The sequence below is a fragment of the Colius striatus genome, chromosome 2 (genome assembly GCF_028858725.1).
Source record: "Colius striatus isolate bColStr4 chromosome 2, bColStr4.1.hap1, whole genome shotgun sequence".
In the NCBI taxonomy this organism is placed as follows: Eukaryota; Metazoa; Chordata; class Aves; order Coliiformes; family Coliidae; genus Colius; species Colius striatus.
This window is the reverse complement of record NC_084760.1, coordinates 8,072,134-8,090,188: the sequence shown is the minus strand read 5'-3', so window position 1 is coordinate 8,090,188 and position 18,055 is coordinate 8,072,134. Positions and strand designations below refer to the sequence as shown.

Here is an 18,055-nt window from a genome sequence, read left to right as displayed (position 1 = left end):
ATCATGTAGTCCAACCCCCCTGCCCAAGCAGGTTCACCTAGATCAGGTTGCATAGGAACATGCTCAGGTGGGTCCTGAAGACCTCCAAGGAAGGAGACTTAAAACTGTATGAAGTAGGAAAACTGTACTCTAAAAAATGAGATGACCAGATGACCTTTATTTTCTATTAAAAGGATTAATCTAAGGGCAAGACTACCCTAAAGCCTAGCCCGCATTGTGTTTCCTTCACCTTTCTAGTGATTTCTTTGCACCTAAAGTTGCTTTATTTACTGCACCTTAACATAAAAAAATGTCCAAGTTTAAATTATGGAGACCATAACTTAGAGCAGGTGCAACTTTCAAGAACAATCACAAATTTTAAGATGCCAACTCCTAAACATTACACCTGAGTGAAAGACTGTCAGTTGCTACCAATCTTCATGGGGAAAAAAGGAGGAGACCTTAAATCTGGACATTCAGAGACAGTTTTTACTATAAGCTTGCTCTCCTTTGAAGGTACACTTCAGCAAAACCATATGGCTGAGAACAATAAGATGATGTCATAAGAGACCTTACCAAAAACACAGCTTTCTGTCAGTGCTTAAGATACTGGAAAGGTTACCAATTTGAATTCAAAATCAATATGAGAATATGTTTTACAAGCCATCTGCATAATTTTGTACTGTTGCTTTTTTATTTATATAAATGTACCTGTACTAGTGGCAGAGTTGCTTTGGCCTTCATCTGAATACTGGCAAGGATACTGCAGAGGTTCATCAGCTCCTGGAAAGTACTGTGAAAAAAGAGCAATGATTTGATTAAAAAATAATTAACAATTGTTTTAAAGGGATTCAGATAGTACCTCATAATCTATAAATATAAATTAACTGTTATGCTTATGATAATTTATTTAGAGGAGAAAGAAATGTAATTATTTTTAGGAATACATTAAAATAAATCTACGACTACTTTTATTACTTTCCCAAACCTGTTATGAGTTAGTAACCCTCTCCCATAAGAAGAAGAATTTTTTTCCTTGTCTACTGTAATAATTTGATAAGTTTTTTAACAAAAAGAGAAAGCAAAGTGATTCTGTGAAAAGAGAAACCATGCAAGCCTGCCTTTAGAGTGTGATAAAAGGCATACCTTTCATAATACAACTTCACATCTTAATAGCTTAAGAAATTATTAAGATACCAAAATTAAATGTTTATACCCGCATCAAATGTGTCATTATTTTAACAATTTCCTCCATGGATGGTCGTTGTGAAGGATCCTTGGACCAACAACGGGTCATTAAACTCTCAATTGGTTTAGGTAAGTTTTTGATCAGTGGTGGCCGAGTACCTGTAATTGAAATCAGAAAAAACCCTTAACTTGTTGCATGGACTATAAGATGACTGCCAGTGACTGATCTCTCTCTGGTGTTTCGCTTAATACAGGAAAACGCATAGTTAATTGTAGCCTGAAAGAACTGGCCTCTACTTAATTTTCTCTTACAAACAAAAAATTGACCAAAAAAAAGTTCCCTTACGCTACCTACAAGAAGAAAGAAAAGGAAACTTTTTTTTAGTAATAGTTTGAATATGACCAAATAGAACATACAAAAACAGGTAATGAATACGTTATCACTTGCTGAAGAATAAAACTGAATAAACCAAACTAGCGAGCAAATAGAAACAGTTCTTTGGTTCCTGCACTTGCAAGGGAAACAAAATACAAAAGGAAAAAAAGGGTATTTGAGGGCTGATTTTGCTCTTTAAAAAATCCTGGAAAAATGTTAAGCACTGGGAAGTACCAATTTTGAGTGACTTTTTCATGGTCTATGTACATATTATGTATTTTACTTCAACTGTTTTGTAACTATTCAGCCATGTCTTGGTTGAAGATTCTAGGCTTTTTTACTATTTCAACAGTGAATACAATTAATGGAACATCCAGTTGCATTTAATACATGAAATGTAGTGACATTTTGCATAGAAAGCAAGAGGTACTTAAAAATGTTTTAACCATAAAAAGTAATAGATGAAATAAGAATGCCTCAATAGTTTCAAGTGAGATGAAGAGCAGAAACACTTCTTCCCTAAGGAGGAAAAGAAAGAGGGAAAAGAAAAAAGAAATAAGAAAAAAAAGGGAGATGTTTTTAAAGCAAAAGTAGGTGCAGATGGGGAATGTGTCTTTCCCTAATGGATACTCCTGTACCTTAATGAGGCTGTCCCATTGACACTTACTTTTACAGTTAATACTTTTATGTAAGTATTCATTGCTCCCAATCTCAATAGCTAGAGTTTTTGGAAAGCTGAAATGGATAATCTTTCTTCACTCAAAAATGCCATTTGCAAACATCTATCTCTGTGCATTATTATGACTATAATGCTCACCCATCCTGCCACTGTTTGCCCTTTTCTCTTCTTCATCAATTAGGATGTCTGTGCTCACTTTAAGCTTCTATCATTTAGTACTGAAGCAATGACACTCAGGCACAGTACCAGCTTTCATTGCTTGTTTGTTAATTACATCTTTCAAACAACTTTGTGCTTTCTCTGATGTTGTCTTTCACAAATGGCAGAAACTCTTTGTAGACATTCACTGAACTACTTCACTATCATTACTTTATTCTTCTTAAAACTCTGCTTTGCCATGGTACCTAAAAACACACTGTTAAAAAAGTTATACCGCTATCATGAAGATACTATAGTCTATTATTCTGAGCAATCTTGTATCACTGCTCTGTCTTGTCCATTTGAATCCAACCATTGTCTCTTGCTTATATTCTAATGTCCTGAGAATCTGTTCTGTATAGGACCTAGCACAGCAGAGTCCTGCTCCATGGCTGCACATACCTAGATACAAAGTTAAAACAATTCAAAGAGCTGGCAAAAAAACCCACCCAACAAAAATCCCACAACAAATCAAACAAAAAGGTCCCCCCTAAAAAACAGATGAAAAACAAATTAACATTTTTAATGCTTAATGGTCCTACAGGAGTTGGACAGCTTCTAGCACTGTAAACACAGGTCAAGTTACTTCAAATCACACATTTACAGTCGATGTCTCCCTCTAAAAAAAATCCAGGCAACTTGGCAAATAAAATTGTCATTCAACCAGACAGAGGGATTGTGGGGTTTTGTTTGTAGCACATGACTGAGATCACTTTTAAAATGGAGTATTACAACAAAACAAGCAGGGCTGTTTTCCACTGTTAGTTCAGATACTAGTTACATGTATCAGGAGATGTAAACACTGTAGCAGACAACACAAAACCTACACTGATTCAGAAGTGGCAGTGTCTAACTATTAATACTTTATAGCCAAAATGCACATTAAATGAAGTTTAAAATGGAAAGCCTAGTAATTTAAAGCTGCACAGTTAAGAGCATTTAGCAAATTTATAGGTCAGCCACATAGCTTCAAATGTAATAAAGTATTTTCAACTCACCATTGTGAACTGCCCACATTATGCGGAAAGCTGGACCACCAATCTCATCAAAAGGTTTCCTACGTGTGATTACCTCCCAGAGAATAATACCCCAACTGAAAACGTCACATTTTTCACTGTAATTGCTACCTGGAAGAAAAACATCAATATAATTTGTCTCTTCTCTATGTAACACATTAAAAAGAAGTACAGTTTGAGCTGATAAATAGCTCTATATGCTTCCTTTCACTTCACATTAGTTTTGCTGAGAAAAATAGTTTTCTAAATGTTGCTGATTCACGCTAACTTAAGTCTGAAATCATCTGACAGCAGGATCATTAAGAATGCCTCTCTGGAAATCAATCCTTTGCACTTGGAGTCATTCTGAAATGATAAAATGCACCAGTTTCCTCACGTAATATAAAACGCAATTTAAGTTCCAAAGATCTCTTTTATTCAGGGTTTAACTGACTGTGCTCACCTCCTCTGAATATTCTTCAACTTACTCCTTCCATGTCAGTCATAACATGCCAGCCAATAACATCTCTATCATATCCACTGCTCTTAATTAATGTCAGGTCATAGAATCATAGAATGGTATGGGTTGGAAGGGACCTTTAGAGATCATCTAGTCCAACCCCCCTGCAGAAGCAGGTTCACCTAGCTCAGGTCGCACAGGAACGTGTCCAGGCAGGTGTTGAAGACCTCCAAGGAAGGGGCCTCCACACACTGCCCACTCCCTGGGCAGCCTGTGCCAGGGCTCCCTCACCTCAACACTGACATAGTTTTTTCTTCTGTTTAAGTGGAACTTTTTGTGTTCCAGCTTCTTTCCATTACCCCTTGTCCTCATGCTAGATACCATCGAAAAAAATGCTGCCCCAGCTTCCTGACACATACCATTTAGGTATTTGTAAACAGTAAGATCCCCCCTCCGTCTTCTCCTTTAGCAGAGTAAGTCATCATACAAACAAATCTGCAGGTTTATCAATTCCTCACAACCTTATTTCCTCACTGTTTATTATTCCTATTTTGTCATGTCGTTACTTAATTAAAGCTCTTTGACCACAAGTTCAATATTTCTAAGACTCCCTTTAAAGGTGCAGAAGACACATAGGTGATAAAAGAATAATGAGTAAAAATGCTCAGAGACTGCAAAGAAACAATGTGCACTCTGCAGCTACAACTCATGCAAATACTAAAAATAAATGTGAATTGCTAATGACATGATAATAAATGCATGAATATAAATGACAGAGATTTGCTCATCTGTCTTCAAACAAGGATCAAAATTGGTGTTGAGTGGCTAAGAGATCTTTCTGATAATATGTAATCAGAAAGTACCATTGCAACAAAACAATTTCAGACCCAGTGGAATTTAAGCAGTCTAGTTTCATGCAGCTACTCATCACATAGCACCCAGCTGCAACATGCTCCACTCTACCTATGAGACACCTTCCTCTGCCCCCATACCTCTGACAAACTGTGCAAGGAAAGCAGCATGTTCTCAGGCCAGTTCTTGCAGACCATCCAGTTTGCAAGGCAGACAGGAGAGACAGGCTGCAGAACGAACCACAAGTCCTCTCTAAGTGAAGGCACTAATTCAGGCTTCTCCCAGCTACTGATCTTTATAGAACTGTTCAAGAACCTGGCATCTCTTAAACTCTCTTCAATTGTATCAAAGCAGCTGAACCTGCCTAACAAGTTTAAAAGTTACTGGCAGGGAATAACAAAGTCAGCTTATTTTCAAAGGTGCTGGAAAAAATTGTATCTGTAAATAATGGCAGATTGCTAAGAGAAGCAAGACTGTCTCATCTATGTGGCCACTTGTAGAACTTGTGATACACAGCCTAGGATAGGGAAGTAGTGTTATTCTCCATTTGAGCAAGCAGATTCTATTTAGTCACTGAGAAGTCTTGGACTAAAACAGAATCCAAAAGAAGTGAGACAGTATTCTGCATCATTTCATTATGCAACACACCAAGGCAGGACAGACACAATCATTCCTCAAGTTATCCAATGATCCCCAAGCAATTTTAAAATACTTTCTTCTAAAAGGAGTTCTGAGATTAGAGCACTTCCTCACTTTAACCTTCTCCTGATTTAAATGATATTATTTTCATTTAGATTGTTCAATCTGTACAAGGCTTTAGGTACTTTAATGTTTAAAATGGAGTAAAATCTTATTAGTGCAATGATGAGCACTCTACAACAGATACTTCTTATGCCTCTGTTCTTCTCATCTAAAAACATTAGTAGCAGGATGAGCATGAGCCAGCAATGTGCCCTCGTGGCCAAGAAGGGATGGATTAGAAGGGGTGTGGGCAGTCGGTAGAGAGAGATTCTCCTCCCCCTCTACTCTGCCCTGATGAGACCACATCTGGAATATTGGGTCCAGTTCTGGGCCCCTCAGTTCAAGAAGGACAGGGAGCTGCTGGAGAGAGTTCAGCACAAGGCCACAAAGGTGATGAAGGGAGTGGAGCATCTCCCTTTATTTATCCCCAGCTGAGGGAGCTGGGGCTCTTCAGCTTGGAGAAGAGGAGATTGAGGAATGACAAGTATGTTCACAAATATGTAAAGGGTGTGTGTCAGGAGGATGGAGCCAGGCTGTTCTCAGTGATGGCCAATGACAGGACAACAGGTACAATCTGGAACATAAGAGGTTCCAAGGAAATACAAGGAAAAACTTCTTCCCTGTTGAGGTGAGGGAGCACTGGAAGGGGCTGCCCAGATGGGCTGTGGAGTCTCTTTCTCTGGAGACATTCCAAACCCAGCTGGACGAGTTCCTGTGTGACCTACTCTAGCTGGTCCTGCTCTGGCAGGGGGGTTGGACTGGATGATCTTTCGAGGTCCCTTCCAGCCCTTGAGATTCTATGATTCTGTGATTTACTCCCTTGTTGAATGCTGATGCAGTAGCATTCAAAAATTTTAACAATTTTGACCTTTGACAGGATTAATTTTAGTAGTTCAATGACTGTTTCAAGAGCAATTTGATATAGTGCATCCCAGAAGCTACTGCATTCCTTTCTTATATAAATATTTGTCATTGTCAGTGAAGGTTTTCAGATGGAAGTACACAAAACCAACTGTAAACTGAAGGATTTTGCTGCTAATCAACAATGAATTTGCAATGTAAGTGGGTTTTTTTTGTTGTGCCTTGCTGAATTCGCACACTAAAGGAATTAGGATATGCACTATACATTCCTACTACAATATACTTATTTCTAAATCTGTTTTAGATTAAGATTTTTCACTTAAAAAATCTATCTTAAATACTATTTCTGATAAAATAACAATTACTATCTCTTATTTATGCAGTTTCATTTAATAATAAACCAATGTTAATGTCTTTAGCATCCACAGCTAAAGAAATAGAGTAGGTGCCTCAATATAAATTAGAAATAAAAATGGAAGATTGTTAGGCATCAGAGTGAAACAGATCACCCTTGGCTGGGTCCTCTAAGCAATATGTGGGAGAAAATGGTACCTTCAAAAGAAAAACTCCAAATGTGATGTTTGGGAGGAAACACCTCTTAAAACTCTGCATGGACATATAATTTGGTGCTCCTCTGTGGAGTAAGGACAGTAAAAACAAAAGAAGCCACATGGATCCAAAATCTGGGAAAGCACTGCTGCACGTGGGCACTTGCCAAACACATCAAAGCCAGGACATGTACTCTTCAATGCAGGAAGATGCCTTCTCCAGATCACTCTGCTAATCACAATGGTAATTTAAGGTACTGACTAGATAAAAGGTGTTTCATTTTCAATCTGACTGCTTTATTTCTCTGATAATCATGCAGCAATTATACCTATCTAATTATCAAGTGTCATCAATCTTCCCTGGCTACACTCCCAAGAAATAGCTTGTTTTCCTACTTAACTAAATTAACTGTTAATAACAAGTTCCTCAGTATGCAGGAAAGAGGAAGTACATCAAATTTCTAGATTACACAAAAAGCAGATGAAGAAGGAGTTACAAGAAAGTGGGAGACTGAAAATGAAGGCAATTATGTTTAATTTAGAGACACTAACAGGAAAAGTCTAAAGATAAAAGCTGATCAAAATAGGGAGTGAAAGTAATGACAGTGTATTTAAAGTCAGAAGAGTTTGAAATGACTTAAGGATCTTGGAAACAGCAAAATCCTGGAAAAATAGTCCTGTGGCTATTTTATTTGAAAATAAAAAATAGCAGCTGTCTAAATTAATCCTTATGAAAATCTCAATGATAACATAAATAAAGGTTCCACATCTTCATGTAAATAACTGATACTAACATGACAGGCTGTTAAATGTTGCTCTTTGAAACTCTATGTAATTGTCAGTATACAGTCATACAGATATTTAACTAAATGGTAGACTTCTGCCAAGACGCTTTCAGCTGTTACCTCAAACTTTAATACACTAACTGAAATACAGTAAGATTACACAATGCTCTTGCTTCCTATACCAAATTCATTCACAGTTGCATCCCTAGAAAGAACACAATCTTGACACTGTAAATTACTGTTACCTTCAAAAACTTCAGGTGCCATCCAAGCAGCACTTCCCTTATTGTTGGTCATGTGTGTTTGAATATCACAGGCTGTACCAAAATCACAGATTTTTAGCACTGTCCCCCCAGCTACCAAGAGCAAACTGTCAAGGGAAAAAAAACAGAAAAGAAATGAAAACTGTAGGATGAAATGATCTGGTAATAAACCAATGATTTTTTTATACCAACAACTATCATTTTAATGCATCTGAACATCTAAGGCTTTACTTCTCAGTGCTTTAGTTTAATAATTTGTGTAATAAGTCATTTGTATCTGATCTGAACATATGAAATGTATTAAAATAATCAAATATATAGTAATTTATCAGTATTTCTACATGCTAGATTTTAAATACATATCTTTAACCATAGTAAATCACTAAGCACATATTGACAAAATGAGTCTTTCAGATTCCAGAAGCTGAAAAACAAGTGCTGTAACTATTTTACCAAAAGAAGAACAATTAAGGCTCTCATTAATGTCAATGTAGCTATTTACTTAAATGAAAGAACTTGAAGTTACTGCTCTCTAAATCAAAACTGGGGATACAAGAAAGGATTAAATATTAAAGAGTGGCTTGATGTTATAATTTTATTTGGTAGTAACTGCAGGCTACTGTCAAAGAGTATGATCCTGTTGATCCCTAAATCTATTTCCATCTAACTTGTGGAGCCAGACCTGAAGCTGTAAAATAAGTTAGATCAACAAACTGACTGGGTAGAAAACTACTCATTTTTATTTCAGTAGAAAGTGATGTGAGATTCTGGCAAGGATAGTTGAACAGGCAGAAGGAGAGGATAGAGAAGGATGGCTATGTGGGGTAAAAGCTCTAATATATCAGATTAAAGATGATGTTGAAACCAAGCAACAAAACAACCTCCCCACAAAAGGTTTTTCTTATTGAACATCACAACCCATTGTAAAACCGGAGTATTTAAAATGCCTCTGATTAGAAGCCCTATCTCTGTCAAAACCCTCTTCCATGACACAAGGTGGGAGCAGGATATTTTTCCAGTTGGATAGTAAGTAACTGAGTACAGTTCATTTCCTATGCCATGCACCATCATTCTGATGCAACTGAAGTTTCAAATGCACAGATTTCACTTAGAATACAGTATGCCCCTAAAAAGTTAGTGTCAATTAAAGGTATTTTTTTCAAATGCAACAAAATTGTTATAAATCATAGAAAATATGAAGTATGAGCCATAAACCTACTTTGGTGGTTTCAGGTCTCTGTGAATGAGAGCCTTTGGTTTCATACTGTGGAGATATGCCACTCCTTGAGAACACTGTAAACACCAACTCATGGCATGTGCAGCAGTATAATGAGGCAGAGGTTCAGCACCATGCAGCACTGCAAAACAAAGGCACAAACTAAAAAGAACTTTATTGCCTATTACAACAGATATAATAGAGTTAACAACACACCAGTCAGAATGCTCTATGTGATCTAAGTAATTAACAATGCCTCATTGTTGCAACTGAAAATATGCCTCTGCAGATTGTTAAAGTAGTGGAAATGTAAAAACATTTTCAATTTTTTAGTATGTCTTTTGTGGTTTTTTATCTTAAAATTCATTATGAAAGGTTTTGCTTGTCCTCAGCTATCCCTGGCAAAGTCTATGTTAAACAAACACTCAGGGAATTTACAAGTTAAGGAAGAATCCTTTCAGATGTTCCACTGGAAACCCTTTGATGACTTGTATAAAATATAACTTATATAAAATATATAATATATAAAAAAATTGGACAAAACTGGACTGAAAAGTGGCTTTTAAAAGTGTATTTCTTTCTCCTTAAAATTACTTTCAGAATTTCAAAAAAACACAGAATGGTTGGGGCTGGTAAGGACCTCTGAGGTCCACCAGGCAGGGTCAAAGAAGGCCACCTACACCTGTTTGCCCAGCACTATGCCCAGGTGGCTTCTGAGTATCTCCAAGGATGGAGACACATGCATGAAAAAACTTTGAATTTTAGATCAAGTTTACCATAGCACTATCACTTCAGCTCCAGGAAGACATTATGTTGAAATGATACTCACCATTGTACAGAGAACCTCCTTCAGCATACTCCATAACAAGACACACCTTTGGGGTGGGAGGAGACAAAGAATAGGGATGTTTTAAACGCAGGGGCAGAAAACAGGTTCTGTAAACTGACAGGTAAGTTCTTTGAGAGGAACTACAGAGTCTCCATGCATGAGCTCATGGCAAATTTATCACTAGGTAAAGAGTCAATACATTTACATCTAAGAAACAAAAATCAGTTTTCTACTTAGTTCCCACTGTAAGGAGAGAATTCCCTCCCTCCCCTACAGTGTTGAGAAGCAAATGTCGTCTTCAAACTGCAACTCATTTGCCTTTCATTTTTTTTCAGTGGCTTACAAAAAAATTTTAAATACCATGTTGGAAGAATTTCACCAGTCACAGAATCACAGAATGGTAGGGGTTGGAAGGGATCTTTAGAGATCATCTGGTCCAATCCCTCTGCTGAAGCAGGTCCACCTAGATCAGGTCACACAGGAACATGTCCAGGAGGGTTTTGAAGATCTCCAGAGCAGGAGCCTCCACATCCTCCCTGGACAGCCTGGGCCAGGGCTCCCTCACCTCAACACTGACACAGTTTTTCCTTCTGTTTAAACAAAATTTTTTGTGTTCCAGCTTCATCCCATTACCCCTTGTCCCGTTGCTAGATAAAACAGAAAAAAATTGATGCCCCAACCTCCTGACATCCACCATTTACATACTTGTAACTATTACTGAGATCCCCCACTACTAAGAAGAAAAGATGTAGCATCAGTCTAACCAATTAAATAGCCCATGCCAGAATTAGCTAAGGATACATCTGTCCTGTCACAGTATTTGCTTTACTGCTTTGAGAATTTGTGGGACTGTTTGCAGCTGTGGCAGAATGAAAGCAAATCCTGAAAACTGCATATATGACAATAGGAACTGATTTGCAAGCTATGAATCATGTGTTGGTAATGTATTTTCCTTTTGTATTGCTGATTTGCAGTTAACAGGACTGCAGATATGAATGACAGAACATGTAATACACCAGATGCCATTCTGGCAAACCGAAGTATAATCTGTGTTCAGAAATAGCTTTGGGGTTTTCTTGAAAGAATTTGTTTCTCATAGCAGGAGCAAGAAAAAACAAAAACCTGAAAATATCAACCAATCTACATATCTGTATGTTTCCTTATTGAGGACAAAACATACAATATATACATAAAATATACATTTTTATATAAAATAGATATTTTGTGCATTGATGCTTGCCTGTGTTCACTTAGCCACCTTTTTTCATAATGACAAAGCTACAACTTACTGGGTTCAGGCAGGCTCCATATAACTTGACAATATTGGGATGGTTTACTCGTGACAGTTGTCGAAGCTGCAATACAAATCACACTTCATTTCAAACCAGGAGAAAATACCCAGGACTTTTTCCTTCTTTGCTTTACTTTCACATCTATAATTCATACACCACAACAGCAATTACAGTTTGACACGTCTGCATAACCCTCCATGGCAATTCTAGGGATTATAAGACTGGTATCACTTTCTGTAATTAGGTCTCTGTCTAACCAGAGCTGTATTTTAAAAGAAATTTTGAAGACAATAAAAAAGTAACTTTTTGGTGGTGTAGTAAAATCACTCCCTGTAAACACTGTGCAACTATGGCCTCTGTAGGTTCAGTGCTCCTCCTGAAGCCTCCAATTTTAAAATCCCATTGTCTGACAAACAATCTGAAGTATGTTGGCTTTGTTCACAATATAGAAGATAACTGTTCTAAAAAAATAACACAAACCTCACAGCCCTATGAAATTAGCCAGGCAGTTTGAAAGTAACGTGACATACTTCCAAGAACCCACTACTGCATGTACTAATTGATGATCAGACTATTTTGCAATGATTTTTTAGTTTACCAGTGGGTAGAAGAGAAGGAAAAAAGAATTATTTTGTTTTCCCTTTTATACAAGCTTCTGAGGCATCTTATGCAATTCTTTATCTAGGGAGTTAATACTTTTTCTGTATACCTCACAAGCTCTAAAACATCAGAATGGAGTACTACTAATGATGCTTGCACTGTGTGGAGTTTCTTGAGTTATAGAAACACAGAATGGTGGGGATTGGTAGGGACCTTTAGAGATCATCTAGTCCAACCCCCCTGCTCAAGTAGGTCCACCTGGATCAGGTCACATAGGAACATGTCAAGGCAGGTTTTGAAAACCTCCAGAGAAGGAGCCTCCACACCCTTCCTAGGCAGCCTGTGCCAGGGCTCCCTCACCTCAACACTGACGTAGTTTTTCCTTATGTTTAAATGGAACTTTGTGTTCCAGCTTCTTTCCATTACCCCTTCTCCTGTCACTGGATACAACAGAAGTATTTCTGGGATTATTTTCTCAGATCTCTTTCAAATGCAAAACTGTTGAAAGACTCAACAGATCTACTCTGAATTAGACTCAGGTTAAAAACATTGAAAAGGTTCCATAGTGATGAAGAAGATAAATATTTACACAGGTAGGCCTATGATAAATATGCTTCCTTTAACCCTTCAGTGTTCCAAATCCTTTTAGTTCCAAAATTAAGACTTATTTTTACCATATTATGTATATCTTCAAAATCCTAGTTTCTTACTGACTAAACACTAAGCAGAGTGGCACAATGTATCTCATTTAAATTATATGGCTAAGTTTTGATTACAGAAAATGTTATGTATCCTGGGAAGTTTATCAGTATATTTGAACTATTCAGGTATTTATGAAGAACTAGATATCAAATAGAAAGTGATTTTCATTAAATAAGTAATATTTATTAATAAACTTACGTAAGAAAAAAGAAGAAAATTATTAGAACTGCTGAAAAAAAGCCAAGAAATTAAAGTTTACAGTATGGACCTGGTTGTATGAAGAACCTACACTGTGGGCTCTGGAAGTGTTAATCAGCTCCAAGATTCTGGTGGGTATTTCAGCTGCACCTTCACTCCACACTAGGAACTGTGCACCCTCCTCATTTCCCCATTGCCTTTCAGTTTTTATGGGAAGCAAACTAAAGGAGCTGCAATGTGCTCAGATAGATATGCAGTTCTGCAAGACTGTTCAGGCCTGTATTGGGTACCATAGGCTGTATTTACCTTGTCAAAGAGATATAGCTTTTAGTACATCCATGAAATTTAACAGAACAAGCTCTACCAAACTCTGTATTTTCCAGCAAACTTACTATACCTCTACAATGAAGGCTTTTCTTTCAGATTCACTTTCTATTTGTTTAATGGCTACATCTTTAGCTCGCCATTTTGCCTTGCACACCACACCAAAGGCTCCTCTTCCAACAACCTAGAAAAAAACACATGAAACACTGAGTTGAAACTTGAAACGGTTTCATTTGCTACGTGGGACTTCACAAACTGAAAATAAATTTAACTTAGAAAACACACGGAATTGATTTTTAAAGTATCAATTTAATATTATACCATCAAAGCATTAACTGGTGCTTAGCTAAGCTTCCTCCAGAAATCACTTACAGAACTGAAAAACATACATACAAAACATTTTATTATTAACATGCAGTAACAGTATTTCAGAAAAATATGATCTTCATTATTTCAAAACAAGATTTGCTCAGAAGAAAATGGGAAGAATGATGTTGATGTTATTTTTACAGATTTGATCAGTGAAATTAAGTCTATCTCCTGTATCTGTTTATTCTTGCTAATGAAAGGAATTTAAACTTCTCAAATTCAAATGCATATGCAAACAATTTACACGGGACTATGAGGAAGCTGGGATGAGGTATTCAATCATTCTCTCACAGATGCCTTGAAGGTGTGAGAGCAGTAAATTCTCCTGAGAGTCCTCCAAATAAGCACAGCATCTGTATAAACTATGCTTTCTCTATTTTTGTTGAAGTATTCTTTCCAGTTTATTTGGAATTAACATTGCCCAAAAATATCCAAAAGAAGACAGGAGTAACTTCACAGAAGCGTTAGTAGCAGCTTCTATGTACTATATTATTCAGGAACCCTTTAATGCTTGTTGTGAATAAGTTCTAATGCCACCATTATTTGGAGTAGTTCTTTGAAACCAAGCATGAAAATGAAATCACGATAGAGAGAAGTATCCTTTATTTTTGCTGGTGAGTTTCAAACTATGGTAAATTGAAACTTCACTTCTTTTAATTGTGTTCTTCAGAGGAAAAGTGGGAGCCTACGGAAGTAACAACAAAACATGCATATGCAATAAAGTTGAAACTAGAGTTGTTACCACAACAGTGACTTGAGCTGCTCCAGAAAAGTACAGACAAGCAAGATGTTACATATATGCCCAAAAGAAAAGTGGAGAGAAGAGGAGGAAAATGGAAGGCACACAGAAGCACAAGAGAAGCTAAGAGACAGGAGCTCCTCCAATTCCAAAAAATGCAAGGCAGGGCAGGTGAGAAGGATGTGGGGGGAAGAAAGAAGGGGCTATGTGAGCTGGTCTCAGATTCTGCATTTGGCCCTATTGGCCTTTCTCCATCCCTGGTTTAAACATCATCCAAAACTCACATTCCCAGCCCCTCATTTCAAGTAATACCATATGTATTGTGAGAAGCAAGGAAGATACATCTAACGAAATAAACACTTGTCTTAGGGAAGTGAATGAGATGGGAAAGAAAAGAGAGCAGGGAGAGAGTGCATTTACCAGTGTGATTATCATAGAAGTTTGTTACAGCAGAATTTAATTTTACTGTCTTCCTTAAATGGGGAACAGACATGCAAAACCTTGGACAGAAAACCACAGTTCCCAAAATTACAAAGCTCTCCACTAGAATGTCATAGTTATTTATGACTTTATCCAATAAAACTCAAAAAAGATTCCTCAGGCAGGGAGTTAGTAGGAAGGAATATTCAAAATTAAAATAAAGAGATGCAACCTAACTAAAGGACTCAAAAATGTTCAAACATAATATCGCATTCTTAAAGGTTCACTAGTGAATTCACTCAGTGACAGTGAATAGCCACCCATTCCCCATGCTGAAACAATGCAAACTGCCCGCTGCCTGAATGCTCATCATTTGAGGAAATAACATTTAATAATTTTACCTCTTTTTATTCTCCTCTTGTTTTTTTAAAGATGCCCTGAATGAAGCTCCCTTAGTCCATGAGGAAACAGTGTGTGACTTGCTGCTCTGGATGAGAGCTGGTCAAAGTGCTCACCGAGCCACTTTCCATCATCTACCAACAGTCCTGGCTCACTGGGAAGATTACAGTGGACTGGAGGTTGGCAAAAGTGATCTCCATCTACAAAAAGGGCCAGAAGGAGGATCCTGGGAACTACAAGCCTGTCAGCCTCACCTCAGTTCCAGGGAAGGTTACAGAACAGATCACCCTAGTGCCATTGTGAGGCAGATACAGGACAACCAAGCGTTCAAGCCCAGTCAACATGGCTTTATGAAGGGCATATCTTGTTTGACCAATCTCATCTTCTTTTATGACACGACGATCCACTTAGTGGATGAGGGAAAAACCGTGGATGTGGTCTATCTGGACTTCAATAAAGCCTTTGACACAGTCTCCCATAGCATCCTCTTGGAGAAACTGGCTACCCATGGCTTGGATGGACCTACTCTTTGTTGGGTGGAAAACTGTCTGGATGTTCAGGTCCAGAGAGTGCTGGTGAATGAAGTTAAATCCAGTTGGTGGCTGGTCTCCAGTGGTGCTCCCTCGGGCTCAGTGCTGGGGCCTGTTCAGTTATCAGTGATCTGGATGAGGGGATCAAGTGCACTCTCAGTAAGGTTGCTGATGATACCAAGCAGGGCAGGACTGCACATCTGCTTGAGGGCAGGAAGGCTCTTCAGAGGGACCTGGACACACTGGATCAATGGGCCAAGACTGGCTGTATGAGGTTCAACAAGGGCTAGGGCCAGGTCCTGCATCTGGGCCAAAATAACCCCAGGCAATTCTACAGGCTTGGAGCAGAGTGGCTGGAAAGCTGCCAAAAGGAAAAGGACTTGGGGGTGTTGATTGACAGCCAGCTGAACATGAGCCAGTAGTGTGCTCAGGTGGCCAAGAAAGCCAATGACATCCTGGTTTGTGTCAGAAATAGTGAGACCAGCAGGGCCAAGGAAGCGATTGTCCCCCTGTACTCGGTGCTGGTGAGGCCGCACCTTGAATACTGTGTCCAGTTCTGGGCCCCTCACTACAAGAACACTGAGGTGCTGGAGAGCATCCAGAGATGGGAAACAAAGGTGATGAAGGGTCTGGAGAACAAGTCTGACGAGGAGCAGCTGAGGGAGCTGGGGATGTTTAGCCTAGAGAACAGCAGGCTGAGGGGATGATTACAGCTACCTGAAAGGAGGTTGTGGCAAAGTGGGGGTCAGTCTCTTCTCCCAGGTAATAAGTGATAGGACAAGAGGAAAAGGCCTCAAGTGGTGCTAGAGGAGGTTTAGATTGAAGATTAGGAAAAAACTTTTTCACTGAGAGGGTGGTTAGACACTGGTACATGCTGCCCAGGGAGGTAGTAGAATCACCATTCCTTGAGGATTTAAAAAAAATGTAGATAAGGTGCTTAGAGACACAGGTTACTGCTGGTCTTGGCAGTGCTTGGATTTGACCTTAAAGGTCTTTTGCAAAAAACCCCCAATTCTATGAATCTGAGTCCAGAATGTAAACTAAGAGTCCTGATACAGAGAAGGGATCTCAGTAGCCAGGAAAGTACAAACATTAGACGTGTCAAAGCAAACTAACTATAATTTACGTAAACCATGCTTGGGTTAGGTTCTCACAACATGCTTTCTTAATGTAGTTAAGAAAGTTCAAGACCTGAACTTTCAAGCATAGTTCAAGACCTGCTACACTTTCATGATGAATATGATAAAGTCTGCAATCAAGGACTCAATTTGAAGAGGGGAAAAACATAAATAAAACAATAATCAAGATTTTGCATTAATAAAGACAAGAGAAGGGGAAGTATGCTTGCTATGTTTGTAAGGTGACGTGTGATATGAGAGACTGCTGCCCAGTAGTGGTGATCAATGGCATTTTCCTCTTCTGTTTCCCTTAATACATGCAAAGAAGTATTTTTCTGTTTCACATTACAACACGCACTTAGCACTCCAGGAGCTCCTGGCTTTTCACCTTTACCCTTCACAACAATGGTTCAGAGACTGAGTCTACCACAAGATATTCACAGAACATGCCTCTTTCTGCCTCACCTAGAAAGGGACCTGTTCATTGCAGCCTCTTTCCCCAGCTACAGCATAGGGCTTGGACTCTCAATATAACACAGCCCAACTATTTTCTTGCAGTCTGTAACTGAGGTTGGAAACACTAACCCATATGAATGATAGTTAAGCAGTCTACAAAAAGAGTGCATATAAATAAATTGGAAAGAGTGAGTCAGTGGAAGACCTGAAAGTCCCAAATAGTCCCCCTTGGTATTTCCTCTTCCAGATCACATTTTAGACTAAAATTTCCCAATTTCTTGGAGTTATGAAGCCCCCCACACCTTCTTCCTGGCACAAGAGAGCTGTCAATTCCAGCCCCTCTAGCCACACTGCACAGTGCATGACAATTGAAGAAGAAAACCTCACCAGCCTCTGTGTATGTCATAAGTCTGCATTTCACAGAAATATCAATTTCCTGAGCACAGGAAAATCATCCACCGTGTGAGCACACATAACTCAGAGCAGGATGCTCACTCATACCTGGTCAACTAAGGACAGATAGTTAATGAGAGAAGGATGTCACAGAGCAACTCAGGCAGGATGAAGCACACTGGCTGCAGCAATTAAGTTTCAAGTCTGCTGCTGCCAGGTGATATTGAAGGAATCCAAACTGAGCAAGTCGCTTGGAAGAAGGTGGTATGCATATAATGATTTCTCCTAGCTGGATACAATTGGCCTTATAGTGCAATGCTGAGTGAGATTCCTTTTCTTAATGTACCTTTTTTCACACCCTTTCGTGATTTTTGATCACATCTCTGCTACATTTAATCCAGTGACATGGAAGAAAAAAAGCTCTTTGAAAACTGTGCATATATGTCAGAAGATTGGTCTGAGATATCTGATTCAATTTAATGAAGCAATTTGACTTTTTTTACTTATCTTTTATCACTTATACAGTTTGTGATAGATTAGGACTT

The 18,055-nt window shown here is 38.4% G+C and overlaps 1 protein-coding gene across 8 annotated transcripts in view; it reads right to left on the bottom strand.

Moving 5' to 3' along the window:
- The window catches only part of MAP3K7 (mitogen-activated protein kinase kinase kinase 7), a 53,670-nt gene that overhangs the window by 26,786 nt on the left and 8,829 nt on the right, over window positions 1-18,055 (bottom strand). For 7 of the 8 annotated variants that reach the window (XR_009818178.1, XR_009818180.1, XR_009818179.1 and 4 more), the window contains exons 2-9: window positions 13,160-13,270; window positions 11,260-11,325; window positions 9,971-10,016; window positions 9,145-9,283; window positions 7,908-8,032; window positions 3,419-3,547; window positions 1,196-1,326; window positions 691-772 (exon numbers count right to left, since the gene is read on the bottom strand). Coding sequence is in view for 5 of the 8 variants with exons in the window: in XM_061989900.1 (XP_061845884.1) it covers window positions 691-772; window positions 1,196-1,326; window positions 3,419-3,547; window positions 7,908-8,032; window positions 9,145-9,283; window positions 9,971-10,016; window positions 11,260-11,325; window positions 13,160-13,270 (829 nt within the window). In the remaining 3 variants the exon portion in view is untranslated. Of the gene's footprint in view, window positions 1-690; window positions 773-1,195; window positions 1,327-3,418; window positions 3,548-7,907; window positions 8,033-9,144; window positions 9,304-9,970; window positions 10,017-11,259; window positions 11,326-13,159; window positions 13,271-18,055 lie in introns of those variants that run through there. The other variant, XM_061989904.1, reaches the window with a different exon arrangement.